At 45.4% G+C, this 16,832-nt stretch overlaps 1 protein-coding gene across 1 annotated transcript in view; it reads left to right on the plus strand.

The window, feature by feature from the left end:
* HABP4 (hyaluronan binding protein 4) overlaps positions 1 to 16,832 on the plus strand; it is a gene marked incomplete at its 5' end in the record, with an annotated part of 44,783 nt that continues 27,951 nt past the window's right edge. The window contains 4 exons of the mRNA XM_006139857.2: positions 1 to 34; positions 8,001 to 8,166; positions 11,781 to 11,942; positions 12,129 to 12,197. Of these exons, the coding sequence (XP_006139919.1) occupies positions 1 to 34; positions 8,001 to 8,166; positions 11,781 to 11,942; positions 12,129 to 12,197 (431 nt within the window). The remainder of the gene's footprint in view (positions 35 to 8,000; positions 8,167 to 11,780; positions 11,943 to 12,128; positions 12,198 to 16,832) is intronic.

Here is a 16,832-nt window from a genome sequence, read left to right on the forward strand (position 1 = left end):
CCCGACAGCCCCGGGGGCGGCCCGCAGCCGCCCGGTACGCGGGTCCCCCCCGGCACTTGGACGCCCGGGTGGGAGAGGAAGGAGAATGAGGTCACGGAGGTCACCCCTCCTTAGCAGTCCCTGGACCCTACTGTGAGACTGGGGTCACTGGGACCGGTGCCAGAAAGGGGTAGGGGCTGTGGGAAGACTTGAGTTGAGTTGAGGGTCTTTGTGGCCCGGAAGGTAGGAGCAGAGGCGCAGGGGGGTGCACCCCTTCTGCCGTCTCCCCGAGTCTTCGGGGCGGGGGGGAAGTGCAGGGATGGTAGTAGGGGGTCTCAGAATCCTGGAACTGAGCTTTATGACAAGTTAGGGGAAGTTGAGGCGTATAATTAGAGGGGTGTGAGGGAGACACCTGGGGTTCGTACCCGCTGGGGCTCCCAAGTCTAGAGCTGGGAGGGACCTTTCCGTCCTCCATCCCAACCTCTGCAAGATTCAGGTCGGGAGGCTGACGGAGAAGCTTGGTGGTAAGGAGGCTCCTCCTCCTCCTGGGGGTGGGAGCTTGGGCTGTGCGGAGAACCGGGGTCTGGGATGCAGGTCACTGTGCAGAGTGAGGGCCTGCTGACCGCGCGGGGTCCCTGTGACGTCAGAGCCCGAGGGTAGGCGCGGGATCCCCAGCGCCTTCCATGCCCGGCACCTTCACCGGCCTCACTTGGCAGCTTCCATAGGGCAGCCGGCGTCGTTTTCCAGTCTGCAGGGTTGTCAGCATGCAGGGTTGACGGGATGTGTAACTTGCAGTTCACCCCAGGCTGCTTTAAGGAAAGCGTTTTTAGCCTTTCCAACAAGAATAGTCCAAGTCTCCCACTCGCGGTGCGCCCCTAGGTGGGCCGCCTTCTGTTTGCTCGGAGGATGCTCCGGCGTTGGTGGCTCACGGGCTGCGTCAGTGGCACAGTCAGCTCACCTCACCTGCGTCCGTCCGGTTTCCCTGAAATAGGGCAGGGGCCTAAGGTTTGCACAAAGTGTTAGGATTAAGATGTGGAGTGCGCCAGCCAGCGTTGGGCAGTGCCCGCAGTCCAGCTTTTTTGCTTGCTTCTGGCTTGATGAAAATTGTGCGTCCTAGGGGCTTTGACTGGTGCAACCAGGTCGTGTTTACCTTTATCTGTGAACAGTGCTGTCCAAAGACAGCACTTGAGAATCAGAAAATGCAGTCACTAGATCCAGATAGTGCAAATTAGAAAAAAAGCTTTTGCCTATCTCAAGACCCAGTAGTAGCCAGTAAGTTTATGAGCCTGTTTAAACAGTGAATGAGACTCAGGACATAAATCCTGTGTTTTTCCCTTAAATTTATCTAGGTAGATATAATGGTAACGAGGTTTTTTAAAAAATTATTTTTAGAAATTTGTAGAGGGTGCATGTGCTTGGAGGGGAGAAGAGAGAGGGTGAAAGTGAGAAAGCGCCCCACTGGAGAGATGGCCAAGCACAAGCCCTTGTTCTCTCAGGATTTGGGGTCCACTGCTCCTGGCTGTTTCTCTAAGCTTCAGGACTTGGGGTTCATCCCATGTGGTTAGCCAAATGGGATCCACACCTCTTAACCACCATGCCAAGCTAATCCTTACCCTTTATTTAAAAAAAAAAAAAAGAAAGAAATATATTGTCCTTTAGAAGAATGTGAAACTACAGTTAATGCTGTAAATATGTTGATTTTTAGCTTTTTAAAAATTAAAAATGTCATGCATTTTTGACAGAATTTTTGTATCCTTCTGAATTTATGAAAGTGAAGGTCCCCTATTTTTTTCTATTGTAACACTTTGTGTTTATAAACATAAATGCACAGGAGTATTTTTTCTCCTACACTGAAGTGACATGAACCGAATTATAACCTGCTTTTGTCATGTAGCCTTGTAACCTAGTATGCTTAATAACTTTCTTCCCTGTCAGTTGTTCCCAGTCCAGGCGATCTGGCTTTTGAGATCTGTAATAAAGATCTTTCATTGATTTTGTAGTTAGAATGGAAATTTTGCCGTTCCAGTTCTTTTTTGAGTGTGTGTTATTTCAGACAAACGGCTCATTCATTTTTATTTCTGTGTTACGGCACTAAATTTATCTGTAACGGTGTGAGAGAGCTGTTTTCTCAAAGTTTTGTAGCCCTTATGAAAAGACTGTACTAACACTCAAAATTTTAAATTTAGAATGTTATAACTAAGTGCTTAGACAATAAATAGGTTTGAGATATGATAGAAATATGTATTAATCCCAAAAGAATGTGAAAATCATCAGATTTTTTTTCCATGGGAACGTAGGTTTTTAATGTCCTCGACTCTCTAACAGTATGCCTGAACGGCCAGTCGCAGTCAGTCAGTTCACTCCGGAACTTCTCAGACTGATTCAGCTTTGCTTTTCCTAGCCTTTCAGAAACTAGGGTCTTTGAGCCACAGCTCAACTTATTTTGCTGTAAGTTGTATTCTGTTTCTTCACCCGGGCTTGGATGTGGATGAGAGATCAAACTGCATGTGCCAGCCTTTTATTGGCAACGGCTCATGAAGTGCAGTGTTTGCATTATCCCCGTGGAGCTGCTGACCCAGCACAGAGAAATGAGCTCGGGTCACTTGCAGTCTTGATCTCTTAGTGCTAAATTGTGGGAAAAATCAGACATCGATTAACTTGGTCTTTTTGGATTCCGTAGGGAAAATCAAATGTTTTCAAGGACATCGACAATTCTGATAGGTGGCCCACTATATTTAACAGTTTTCAATATATACCCAGAAATTTCAGATGAGAGTTTGATATAAAGTATATAGAAACTGTCACATTTTAAGTTTTGAACGGTGAATTCCAAATTTAATTGGTACGATTAAAAAGTAATTTGTGGGGCTGGCAGGTGGCATGGGGTTAGGGACACTGGACTCCCACATGGCCGACCAAGGTTCAAGTTCTGGACCTGGCAGCTTGCTTTCTCACTTCCTCTCTCTCTCTGTCCCTCTCTGGTCAAATTTTAAATAAATAAATAGATAGATAGATATGAAGTAATTCTCTTTTTTTAAAGTAATTTGTAGGGGGGCGGGGTCAGCATGTGGCATGGTAGTTAAAGTGCTGGACTCCCATGTGGCTGACCACTGTTCAAGTCCTGGATCCAATGGCTTGAAAATCATGCTGGGCGCTTGTGCACATGTGCCCAAAATCCTGAGGGAAGAATGAAGAAGGGATTGCGGCATGGCCATATGGCCATCCCCTCTGGGAGGGGAGGGTGTGATTTCTCACTTCTCCTCCTCTCCCTGTCTCTCTCAGAGTGTGCACAATCACTATGGTGAAACCAAAAAAAAAGGAATTTGGAGGAAGCAGATAAAAGGTGGGATAAGCATCTGAGTAATTCTGTAGTTGAGTGGGAAATATGAAAAGATTTTTTAAAAGAATTATTTATTTAATTTTATTTGTTATGGTTATTTTTTAATTAGAGAGAGACAGAGAGAAAGGGAAAGTGAGAAAGCAAGCCATCAGGTCCAGGACTCAAACCACAGTTTGTAATGTCCATTTCCAGCGTCCTTAACCACCATACCACCTGCTGGCCCCAATATACACATATATATATATTTTTTGAGAGGTTTTTGCTATAGGGCGCGTGTGCTCGCCAGACAGAGACAGAGAGACAGAAAGGCAGAAATCACCCCCCAGGGGGGATGGCCACACGGCAATCCCTTCTCCTCCATTCTCCTCTCGGGATCTTGGGCACGCACGCACACGCGCCTGGTGTGAGTTTAAGCCGCCAGGTCTGGCCCTCAAACCACAGTTGACTACATGGGAGTCCAGCAACAGAGCCATTACGCCAACTGCTGGTCCCTTTTTTTTTTTTTCCAGAGAGGTTTTTGCTATAGGGCGCGTGTGCTCGCCAGACAGAGACAGAGAGACAGAAAGGCAGAAATCACCCCCCAGGGGGGATGGCCACACGGCAATCCCTTCTCCTCCATTCTCCTCTCGGGATCTTGGGCACGCACGCACACGCGCCTGGTGTGAGTTTAAGCCGCCAGGTCTGGCCCTCAAACCACAGTTGACTACATGGGAGTCCAGCAACATAGCCATTACGCTAACTGCTGGTCCCGCTTTTTTTTTAAACTACAAGTTAGAAAGGAAAATCTGTAGCTATGTTAAAATAAGGTTTAGGGCTGACCTCATGGCCTAGTGGTTAAGGGAACCAGATCCCACATGGTCAAAGGGCATGGTTTGAATCCCAGCCCCGGCAGTTTGGAAAGTACATAGGGCACCTGGCAAGGGGACCCTCTGATGACAGGAGAAGTTTCAAAGAGTATTGCTACTGCTGAGGGAGTTCCCAATGACTGACATATTATGGTCTGTTACACTTTTCAACTTATTAGATTATTTTAGTAATGACATCACCTACCTTCTATTTCATACACTTCTCCCATTTTTTATCTTAGTGACTTATAAGAAGTCTTCAAAAAGTTTATGGAAAATATATACTATGAAAAACTATGCCTGGGTTTCCTTTTTTTTTTTGCACCAAAAGAAAAGTGTAGTTTAAGTTTACTTTTCCATGAACAACTTGAAGTCCCCTCACATGCCCAGAGACCTGAGGTACACACTCACCTGGGTGCCGCTGTCAGTCTCTGTCTTGGTGTCTGTGCAGTAAAATACAGGGCTTTAGGATAATGTCTTTTTTTTTTTTTTTTAAATCTGTATTTGTTTATTTATTTATTTATTTTAATTTGACCAGAGAGAGAGCAAGCCGCCAGGTCCAGGACTTGAACTGCGGTCAGGCATGTGGAAGTCCAGCACCTCTAACCACCACACTACTTGCCGGCCCCATTGGATAGTCTGTCTCATATCCTAAACATGTCACAGATTCAGACTGTGACCTCACTACAGGATGCAGATTAGTGAAATATTCCTAGGTTATGGGCCATTAAAACCCATAGCATAGCGAATTGAATATAGATGTGTTGTGCAACTTTTCATACTCGGAAAATCCCTTTAGATTAATGAGTAATAAATTACACAATTTTATGTTAATGGTATCACAGACATGGTTTTTCACTTTAAAATAAGACCAGTTAAGGGACCAGCAGTTAGCATAATGGCTATGTCGCTGGACTCCCATGTAGTTGACCGTGGTTGGCATCCTGGACCTAATGGCTTAAAACTCACGCCGGGCGCCGTGTGTGCCCAAGAGCCCGAGAGGAGGATGGAGGAGAAGGGATTGCGGCGTGGCCATCCCCCCTGGGGGGGTGATATCTCACTTTCTGTTTCTCTGTCTTTGGCGAGTGCACACACCCTATAGCAAAAACCTCTCAAAAAAAAATAAATAAGACCAGTTAACATTTACCTGTGCCCAGATTATGAAGTTTAGATAGGAAACACTAAGTTGGAAAATGGAGAAATATGTGTATTTATATATTCCTTAAGAATCATGTATGTATCTAAGTAGAGGAATCAAGCAGTTAAAAAGTAATGCCTTTTTAATTTAAATAAAGTTAATATTTTATAGTACACAACCAATGTAAAGGGTAGTTTATACCAAGAAAAATTAAAGCTGCTAGAGTAGAAATTAATATTTGAGAGGAGACCTTTTAAACATATACCAAAAGGAACCAGCAGGTGGTGTGGTGGTTAAGGTGCTGGACTCCCACATGGCCAACCACCATTCGATTTGAGTCCCAGACCTGGTGGCTTGCTTTCTCACCTTCCCAATCTTTCTCTCTCTTGCTCTGTCCCCCTCTGGCAAATTAAAAAATAACAAATAAATAAAGGTAAATAAAATAATTCTTTAAAAACATAAAGCATACTTCAAAGGAAGTTTTTTGTTTTATTTTGTTTGTTTTTGCCAGAGGGTGTGTGGGAAGGGGTGGGGGAAAGAAAGCATTCTGCAATGGGATATGGTCACACCACAGTCTTTTTTACTTCATTTCTTCATTCTGGTGGGATTCGGGGCACATTCACATGTGTGCCTGGCATGTTTCTTGAGCTGCCAGGCCTGAGATTTGAGCCCAAGTTGGCTATGTGGGATCCAGCTTTCTGTGCACAGCACTTCACCACTGCACTGTGGGGCCAGCCCCAGACTTTGATTTTTGTTTATCTTCATGAGTTAGAGAGTCTAAGAGACAGGCACGCCTAACAGTGTCCCCATACCACAGTCCGCCCTCAGTCCCAACCAGCCTGGATCACGGGTGCACGTGATCCTAAAAGAACCTGAAAGAATCTAGAACCCTTCCCATATGGGTCCAATTATTTTACCAACGTGCCACCCCCGGCCTCAAGATAGGTATTTTTTGAAGATGGTTTAAGAAGTTACAAGTTCCCCACAACACATTTACCAAATACTAGATGGCTTCAAACCTAGGTCTTGCTTTAACATTTTAAAGCATCAAAACTAGAGGGGAGTAAAGTAAGGTGAGAAGAGAGAAAGACTAGAGCGGTCCGAGTCCTGTCCCTGCCCCGTCGCATGCTGGGCTTTCAGTGAACAGAACAGGTGACCTCTTCACATGCTGACTGACTCCTAGTTGCATTGGCAGATACTTTAATTTTGAGCTCACATTTAAGAAGTATGATCACAAATGTATAAATCCCATCAGAGAATAGAAAGTTTTGTTTTCAAAAAAGATGGACCGGTAGGTGGCATAGAGGTTAAGTCAGTGGAATCACATATGGCTGGCCACATGGTTCGAATCCCAGACCCAGGATTGGCTTGAAGCTTACACCAGGTACTTGTGTGTACATTTCCAAAGTCCGAGAGGAGAATGAAGGAGAAGCAGCTGCAGTGTGGCCATCCCCCCGGGGAATAATTTCTCACTTTCCTTTTTCTCTCTTGTGAGCACATGTCCCGTATAGCAAAACGGCAACAACAAAAAAGATGGTCATTACAGTTTTAAAGCAGAAGTCTTAGTTATCCGGGGCTAAATCGTTTCCCTTGGTTTATGTGTAGTTGGGATTCTAAAAGTACAATTGCATTTCAATTTATTTATCCTTTAATTTTCTAGATGGAGCTTAGGTATCATGTTCCAATAAAGCTGCTCTGGTGAAATGTAGTTTACTTAGTAAAATACATCTACAGCTGTGACCATGCTATTGTGAGATGCCTGTAATTATAGGTTAGCTTATATTTGTTTATCTCACCTTGCTATACAGGACATAAGAGAAAGCATGATTTAATAGTGATTGTTTCATTTTCTAAAAATTTTATTAAAGTTGATTTTAAAAGTTTTAAAAGTGCAGACTAGGGGCCGGCAAGTGGCGTGGTGGTTAAGGCTGACTGACCATAGTTCAAGTCCCAGACTTGGCGACTTGCTTTCTCTCTCTCTCTCTCTCTCTCTCTCTCTCTCGTTCTATCCCTCTCTGGTCTAATTAAAAATAAATAAATAAAGTTAAAAAAAACAATTCTTAAAAAAAGAGCATAGGCTCAGGGCCAGCTGGTGGTATGGTGGTTAAGGCACTGGGCTCCCATACAGCTGACCGTGGTTCGAGTCCTGGACCTGGCATCTTGCTTTTTCTCACTTACGCTTTCTCTCTCTCTCGTTAAATTTTTAAAATAATAATAACAAAATTAAATAATTCTTTTTTTAAAAAAGGCAGATTCTTGGCAGCAGTAGTATCAACAGTTTCATCTCTGAAAATTTCCAAAGTTCCTGAATTTTCCTATGACATTGATTTCTACAAGAGTGAAATTTATTTTTCCTTTTTTTTTTTTTTTGAGAGATTTTTTTTGCTATAGATTGGAGAGACAGAGACAGTAAGACAGAAAGTGAGAAATCACCCCTGGGGGGATGGCCATGCCTGCATTCTCTTCTTCAGTCTTCTCTTGGGATTTTGGGTAGCCTGCATATATGCCCTGTGTGATTTTCAAGTTGCCAGGTCAGGTCTGGGATTTGAACTGCAGTTGGCCTTGTGTGAGTCTAGTGCCTTAACCACCATAGTACCTGCTGGCCCCCAGAACAGTGAAATTTCAAAATGCCTCTGGTATTCGTCACTGTGCCATCATAGGCCCTGTGTTCCAGCTCTCTGCTCTTAATTTCCACCAGCAGGCCCGAAACGCGCTTCCAGAAGAGGGGAGCTAGCAGGATGGAATGATAGCCGGGGGACAGAGGTGGCACTGGACAGAGCAGAACGGAGGTCCTACAGGGAATACCGGCCGTACGAGACCGAGAGGCAGGGGGGCGCCGCAGCCGAGAAGTTTACAGATGACAAGTACGTACTGCGTCCTCAGCCATGACAGGGCGGAGGGCTCAGATAATTACTATCCCCCGGCCTCTGTAGTGCCAGTCCTTGCAATGTTTTGCCAGTATAAGCAGCAACTCGTTATTCATGTGATACATGAGAATCTTGTTAACTTCATGCATGACCTTGTGCCTTGATTCAGGAAACAACCGTATAATTAAAATGAAGTACTGGGGGCGGGACAGTGGCACGGTAGTAAAATGTGACACTCCACCAGGTGGACCCACGTGGGAGGTTCCAGCTTTGTGTCTGGAGACCTCTGAGTACCGGGCTCACGTGTGCCCACAATCAATGGCTGGATACAGCTGGGGTCGACTTCAGTAGTGGGGCTGCTATCTCTCTGTCTCTTCTCTGTCTTCCCTTCTCTGTCTCTCTTGGTCATGGAAAAAATAAACTATGGAAAAAGAACCTTTTTTCCCCTTAAAATTTGCTATAGAGTGTGTGTTTGCCAGAGAGAGAAGGCGGGAGGTGAGAAAGCACCCCAGGGAGATGCTCACGCTGCTGTCCCTTCTCCATTCTCTTAGAACTTGGGGCCTGCGCACATGCCCTGCATGCCTCTCTAGCTGTCAGGTCTGGGACTTGAACTGTTCAGTTGGCCATATGGGATCCAGCCACCTTAACCACCACATCACCAGCTGGCTCGAAAGAATGCTTTTTAAAAAATGAATTGTTTGGGACCAGCAGTAGTGGTGTAGCAGTTACATCACTGGACTGCTACATGGCCAACTGCTGTTCAAGTCCTGGACCCAGTGGCTTCAAACTCATACCAGGTGCATGTGCAAGCGTGCCCAAGATTCTGGGAGGAGAAGGAGAAGGGATTGTAGCATAGCCATCCTCCTTGGGGGGGGGTGGGGTGTGTGATTTCTCACTTTCTGTTTCTCTCTCTCTCCCTAGCAAGCCCACTCACCTTATAGCAAAAATCTCTCTCTCTCTCAAAAAAAAAAGAATTGTTTATTGGTAACTATGAACAAACTCTTAGAAAGAAATTACATGGGAGTGTGTTGAACTGTTTACATTTTCTCCAGAAGTTCTAGAATAGTGATATAATTATGGGGGTTTTTTTGGGGTTTTTTTTTGAGAAGTTTTTGCTATAGGGCGTGTGTGCTCACCAGAAAGACAGAGAGACAGAGAGACAGAAAATGAGAAATCACCCCCAGGGGGGGATGGCCGCACCACAATCCTTTCTCCTCCATTCTCCTCTCAGGATCTTAGGCATGCATGCACACGTGCCCGGTGTGAATTTAAGCCACTGGGTCCAGGACTCGAACTGCAGTCAACTACATGGGAGTTCAGCGACATAGCCATTACGCTAACTGCTGGTCCCTAATTACGGTTTTGATTTAGCATTACTAATTTTAGACAACTAAACAGTTTAAACAAATTCCTAGCTTCATGATCAGGTCCGTAGGCTATCATGATGAAATGTGAAGAAATGATGTAATGCCTATTTCCGGCTCACATACCTTCTCTAGAAAGTTCTAAGGTGGTCTTAGGCTTGTGCTTCTCCCGAGAGCTACTGTAGCAGTGCAGGCTGCCCGTGCCCCTCCTGTGCACAGGTAGCAGCGGTGCGTGCCTCATACTCAGCGCTAGCAAGATGGACGTGTGCTGCCTCACGCTTCTGTTTCATCGGTAAACCTCCCTAGCACAGAGTTCAGTTGAAACAGAACCAACTAGTGCATCACATTTAAAGGAAAATAAAGTAAAAAAGGCTATGAAGACGAGAAGAGTGTCAAGGGAGCTGTTATTCCCAAAGTCTTTCAGTTTCATGACTACGGATTCCATGTCGGATCTTGGCTACAAGTTTTAACTGAAGAGCATGGCTTTGCGAAACTGCGCTCTAGAGTCTACTAAAACCGGACGAGAAAGGAGAAGCTCAGCAGCAGAGGGTAGCTCAGTCTGAGAGCTGGAAGCTGTTCCCAAAGCTGTCGGCCACCCAGACGCTGCGCATTTCGAACGCCTGGATGGCGGACTGCCACCACGCTGAGGCTGGTGGTCGGGAGACACGGAGGCTTCATTCTGCTTCTCTTTCCGGTGATTGCTTCAGATTTGCCATGTCATGGTCACAGTCTGCTTGTTTATGAAGAGCCTCTTGGATCAGAGCCGCTTATTTTTGGAAGCATTGTTTTTTTTTCTCACTTCAGGAATTTATTCTGTGGAAATAAGGAAATGATAGTTCAGATGCCCAAATACATGTTGCCACCTTCAATCAGTAGCAAAACTAGTCTTTTTTTTTTTAAGAGAGCGATTTTTGCTATAGGGGGCATGCATTCCCTGGAGAGACAGAGAAAGATAGACAGAAAGCAAAAAAAACAAATCACCCCAAAGGGGAATGGTCACATCATAATCCCTCCTCCTCCATTCTTTTCTCAGGATCTTGGGCACGCACGCACATGAGACCAGCATGAGTTTTAAGCCACTAACTCCGGGACTCGAACCTCATTCAACTGTGTTGGATTCCAGCGACATAACCATTATGCTACCTGATGGTCCCTCTAACTTTTTTTTTAAAGGACTTTGCTTTAAGGCACGTGTGCCCTCCAGAGAGACAGAGTGAAAGGGAAAGTGAGAAGTCACACACACACACACACACACACACACACACACACCGGGGAATGGCCACATCACCATCCCTTTTGCTCCATTCTCCTCTCCAGATCTTAAGCACGCACGCACACATGCCCAGTGTGATTTTCAAGCCACCAGGTCCAGGACCTGCAGTCTGCCATGTTGGAGTCCATCATGCCAACTGCTGGTCCCACCAATATTTATCTTAATAAAGTAGAGCTATCATGGTTTTTCAAATAAGCTCCTTTCTGGAACCAGCAGTTGGCATGATGGCTATGTTGTTGGACTCCTATGTAGTCAACTGCGATTTGAGTCCTGGACCCAGTGGCTTAAACTCACACTGGGCGCGTGTGCGTGCGTGCCCATGATCCCGAGAGGAGAATGGAAGAGTAGGGATTGTGGCGTGGCCATCCCCCTGGGGGGGGGTTTTCTCACTTTCTGTCCCTCTGTCTTTCTGTTGAGCGCACGCACCCTATAGCAAAAACCTTTCAAAAAAAAATACAATAAAATAAGCTCCTTTTCTGCAATAACTTAGATGCTAGTGGAGGAAAGGCAAGTCCTCACAGGGAGGGATGAGACCAGTGACCTAACAGCAGGGCGGGGTGAAGAGCAGTTGTGGCCCTAGGTCTGGGGCCTGGAGGCGTCACGGGAAGGAGGAGGAAGAGCATGCTGGGTTCCCTGTCAGTTTGTGAGGCGGGGACACAGGAGGAGCCAGGGCTGCTCCACTTAGTACCTCCGCAACCCTGGGCAGGTTACCTGCCTACTCCCCACTCTAGTTTCCTGCTCTGTGTGCAGTGGTTGTGCAGGATAGGCTGGTTTGTGGGAATCTGGTCCCCCGTGGATAAAGGGCTCAGAGCAGAGCCAGGTACAGTATGTGCTCAGTGAGGCTGACTGTCCATTATCCAGGCCGCCGTTCTTTCCCATGTATTCTAGCTAGCATGTCCTAGAATTATTTTTCTCAAAAAGGCCTTAGACCTGTAATTGATGCCCCACTGGTTACATGTCCTGTCTCTTCCTAGGCCAGCTGACAGGTTTGATCGGGACAGACCGCTGAGAGGACGTGGCGGCCCGAGAGGGGGGATGCGAGGCAGAGGCAGAGGTGGTCCTGGGAACAGAGCTTTTGACTCTTTCGACCAGAGAGGAAGACGAGAATTTGACAGATACGGTGGGAACGAGAGAATGTAAGTTTCGTTGTAAATGCTGCTTTGGTTTTAGGAGTTGGGTGGTACGTGGTCTGCATGCGTTGTGTGGTAATACTGAGTGTACATTCATATGCTGTAACTCATGTGAGGAGCTGGGTTTGGAACAGCTTTTGTCAACTTTAAACATTAAAGCCTCCAATTTAAGCGAATCTTTTCTTTCTCTAGAGCAATCAGAAATGAAGACAACACGGGTGGATGTGGAGGTCGCCCCTGGGGAGCAGGTAAAGATAGCAGGTGAGCTGTGAGCGTGTGTGCCCTGAGAACCGTGGCTGGGTGGGAATCCGTGAATCTTTACTTGCTTTTCTCATTCGTTCCTTCATTTCATGAGAGAGAGAGACAGTGAGGGAGGAGAGGCGACTCCAGCAGGATCCTCATGCTATGACCCATGCTTCTCTCTCTGTCTCATGGAAAAAAATAAATAAGCAGACTTTAAAAAAATCTTCTGTGTTGTGCTTTTTATTCATGTGTCTCTAAGTAGAGATTGATGTTATGTTTTTCTTTGGTGAGAGACCTTTTAAAAATAGGTTTCTGGGGGGACCAGCAGATGATGTGATGGCTGCATCGCTAGACTCCGATGTAGCTGACCATGGTTCGAGTCTCGGACCCAGTGGCTTAAACTCACGCCAGGTGCATGTGCGTGCGTGCCCAAAATCCCAAGAGAAGAATGGAAGAGAAGGGACTGCAGCGTGACCATCCCTCCTGGGGGGTGATTTCTCGCTTTTTGTCTCTCTGTCTCTGTCTTTCTGGTGCACGCATGCACCCTATAGAAAAAAGAAAAGAAAAGAAAAGAAAAACTCTCAAAAAAAAATATAGGTTTCTGGGGCTGGCAGGTGATGTGGAGGTTGAGTATACTGGACTCCCACATGGCCGACCTCAGTTAGAGTCCCGGGAGCTGACAGCTTGCCTTCTCACTTTCTATCTCTCTCTCCTCCACTCTGTTCCTCTCTGGTCAAATTTAAAAAAAAAAAAAAAGGAATTAAGTAAAGTTAAATAAGATAATTATTAAAAAAAAAAAAAAACAGGTTTCCTAGGTCATACTTAGATTTGAGATTTCTTTGAAAATTCTTTCATTTAGGGGCCAGCAGGTGGTGTGGTGATTAAGTGCGCTAGACTTCCACATGGCCGACCGTGGCTTGGGTCCCAGATCTGGTGACTTGCTTTCTCACTTTCCCTCTCTCTGTCTGTCTTTGTCTCTGTTTCTCTATGGTCAAATTGAAATAACAAGAATGATGATGAATAAAAATTAAATGAAATCATTCTTTAAGTAAGTAAAGAATATAAGTAAGTAATATAAGTAAGGGGACCAGCAGATGGTGTAATGATTACATCGCTGAACTCCCATGTAGTTGACTAAGATTCGCGTCATGGACACAGTGGCTTAAAACTCACACTGGGTGCATGGGCGTACATACCCAAAATTTTAAGAGTAGAGTGGAGGAGAAGAGATTGCTGCGTGGCCATCCCCCCAGGACCAGTGATTTCTCACTTTCTGTCTGTCCTCTCTGGTGAGCGCACACGCCCTGTAGCAAAAGTCTGTCTCTCAAAATAAATAAAGTAAAATAAAATAAAATTCTATCATTTTCGGGCTGGCAGTTGGCATGGTGTTTAAGATGCTAGATTCCCACATAGCCAGCTGAGGTTTGAGCCCCAGACCTTGAAAGGAAGATAAACTTGTTTTTCAAGCTGGGGTTCCATAAGACCTCAAATGGCAAATCTCTTAATTATTTAATTAGTTTATTTAATTTTTTAAAAAAGATTTTTTTTTTTTTTTGCCATAGAGTATGTGCACTTGCCAGAGAGAGAAACAGGGAAAGTGAGAAATCACGCTGCAGTCCCTTGTCTTCCTGTCTCCTCTCAGGATTTTGGGCATGTACAAACACACGCCCTGCATGTTTTTCTTTTCTCTCTTTTCTTTCAAGATTTTTTGCCATAACACACACACACTGGAAAGAGAGAGGAAGAAAGTGAGAAATCACCCCCCAGTGGGATGACCACACCACAGTCCCTTCTCCATTCTCCTCCGTTCTCCTCTCAGGATTCTGGGTACACACTCACATCTGCCCCGAATGACTCCCAAGCTCCTAGGTCTGGGACCAGAACCATAGTCAAGCGTGTGGAAGTCCAAGGTCCCAACCACTAGGCCACCTGCTGGTCTGCCCAATTTGTTTTTCCAACTACTGGGTCCAAGACTTGAACTGCAGAGTTGGGTGTGTGGGATCCAGCGCCTAACCATCATGCCACCTGTTGTCGCTGAAGCTTTTGATTTTGTTTCATTTTAGTTTGATAATGCCTAAGAAAGCACAGCACCTTCTAAATGGTCTGATTTCTGACTTTATCTACTACTACTACTCTATTTCTGTTAACCTGTGGCTCTTAGTGGCCACTAACCCTAAAGGGCATTGGGCTTGTCACACAGAGAGGTGACTGCATGTGCTCCTGGCGGGCTGGCATGTCCCAAGGATAAAACGTCATGTACCCATTGCCCTCATTTTGGATTGGTTTGTGAGTTACACAATAATGTGTAACAGATATTTTCTTAAAATAAGACTGAGTTCTTATTTACGGAATTGAGACTTTTGGACTCACATCACTAAAGCAGTGTAGTGCAGTGTCATTAATTTGCTTCTGAGGGTTAGTTTAAAAAGAGCGAAGGTGAGCCTAACACTGTGAGCGATGCGTCTGTGGCTGGCCGAGGCCAAGGCTTCCCAGGGCGGCGTGGGTGTCGTGCTGCAGTTCAGTGGTCCCCTGTGAAGACCTGGGCGGCAATAACTTGGCACTTCCAGACTTGACTGAGCTGTTTCCATTATTACTGGTTTCTTCAACATTGAGACAGTGAGTGTTCATGCCGGAAATAGATTTCTATCTGCAGTCTTTAAACAAGTGTAAACGCCAGATCATGATTTTCCCGTTAACAAGTGGGGTAGACACCCATGAATGCGTTTTCAGGAAGGCTGCCTTCTGACACGTGTCGGGGGCAAGGCAGTGTTGTGCCATGAAAAGCAACACCGGCAAATCTGTGTGCTGTCGTAGATTTGTTCAGTGGGAAGTCTGATTCAGTTCGAGCTGGGTAAGAAAGCCTGGAAATGTTTCCCATCGTTTTGTGGAACACACTTATACGGATACGTATTTTCTCCACTGGTGTAATTTAAGCCCAGATATAGACACGAGCCCCGGGGCGCGCTTTCTCTGATAAATCCAGCAATGACAGTTGACGTCCAACGAGGTAACGTGATCTGCCAAAATGAATGAATTTAATTTTGAGACCTAATTATTTTGTACTGGTAGTGTGGGTCGTATGGTTCTGTGGGGGCTGTAAGCACATTAGGTTTATGCCTCTTCATAAAATCATTTAGGTCAGAATGGGAAGATCTCTGACTTTCCATTTATATCAAATCAGTTAATTGCTCAAGTTTAGACTTGCTCATTTTTACAAGTGCTTTGTTTTTGTTTGTTTGTTTGTTTTAATCCCGTATCTTTGTAAGCTTTTTATGTTTCCTAATTCTCAAAAGGTATTGTCGGCAAACCTGTGGGTTTTTTTGTTTTGAGAGATTTTTGCTGGAGAGACAACGAGAGAGACAGAGAGAGAGAAAGTGAGAAATCACCCTCCAGGGAGAATGGCCATACTGCAGTGTTTTCCTCTCTATCCTCCCCCTTGGGATTTGGGTTACACACACACACACACACACACACACACACACACACACGCCCAGCAGGATTTTCAAGCCGCTGGGTCCGGGACTCAAAATGCTGCGGGCCAAGTGTGAGTCCAGCACTTTAACCACTGTAGCGCCTGCCGGTCCTCCCTTGTTTTCTAACACTTTTGCCATAGGGCATGTGTCTCTCTCTCACTGGAGAGAGACAGAAAGAGATAGAGACACAGGGAATGTGAAAAATCACCCCCCAGGGGGAATGACCATGCTGTAATTCCATTTCCTCCAGTCTCTCGGGATTTGGGGCACGCACGCACATGCACTGTTGTGACTTTCAAGCCATCAGGTCTGGGACTCAAACCATGGGCAGCCATGTGGGAGTCCAGGCCCTTAACTGCTATGCCACCTGCTGGCCCCAACAATCCTGCGTTGTTTTATCCTTTTGGTTTATTCCATGACCAAGAAAATAAACAGGAAAAGTAGTTCAGCACTGCTCCTGCTGCTGGACTTGGGACTTCTGGATGTGTATTAGGGCTGTAGGGGCATGTACAACCACAGCCCTTCTCATCATGGGAGCGTATTTGATTTAGGAAATAAAAGTTAATTGTGCAAATCTTATGTTCAAAACTGAGTTTTTAAAAACTGATGACAATTGCTTAAAGTTGAGAATTTAGAAATTATTTATTTATTGGAAAAATAATTATTGATTTAATTTTATTCATCATTATTATTTTAATTTAATCAGAGAGAGAGACACACAGAGAGAGAGAAAGAGAGAGAGAGAGAGAGAGAAAATGAAAAAGCAAGTCACCGGGCCCAGGACTTGAACCACAGTTGGCCATGTGGGAGTCCAGCACCTCAACTACCACGCCACCTGCAACCCCAACAATTTAGAAATTATTCAGATTGAGGGGCCAAAATACTACTAGCTGGCCCCCAAATAACTTAATTTTAAAGCTCTTACTGAAGCTTGGGAACCAGCAGTTAGCGTAATGGCTATGTCACTGAACTCCCATGTAGTCGACCGCGATTCGAGTCCCAGACCCAGTGACTTAAACTCACATTGGGTGCGTGTGCGTGCGTGCCCAAGATCCCAAGAGGAGAATGGAGGAGAAGGGATTGGCGGTGTGTCATCCCCCCTGGGGAGTGTTTTCTCACTTTCTGTCTCTGTCTCTGTCTTTCTGGCGAGCGCACACGCCCTATAGCAAAAACCTCTCCA

The sequence above is a fragment of the Tupaia chinensis genome, unplaced genomic scaffold (genome assembly GCF_000334495.1).
Source record: "Tupaia chinensis unplaced genomic scaffold, TupChi_1.0 Scaffold000007_1, whole genome shotgun sequence".
Taxonomy (NCBI): Eukaryota; Metazoa; Chordata; class Mammalia; order Scandentia; family Tupaiidae; genus Tupaia; species Tupaia belangeri.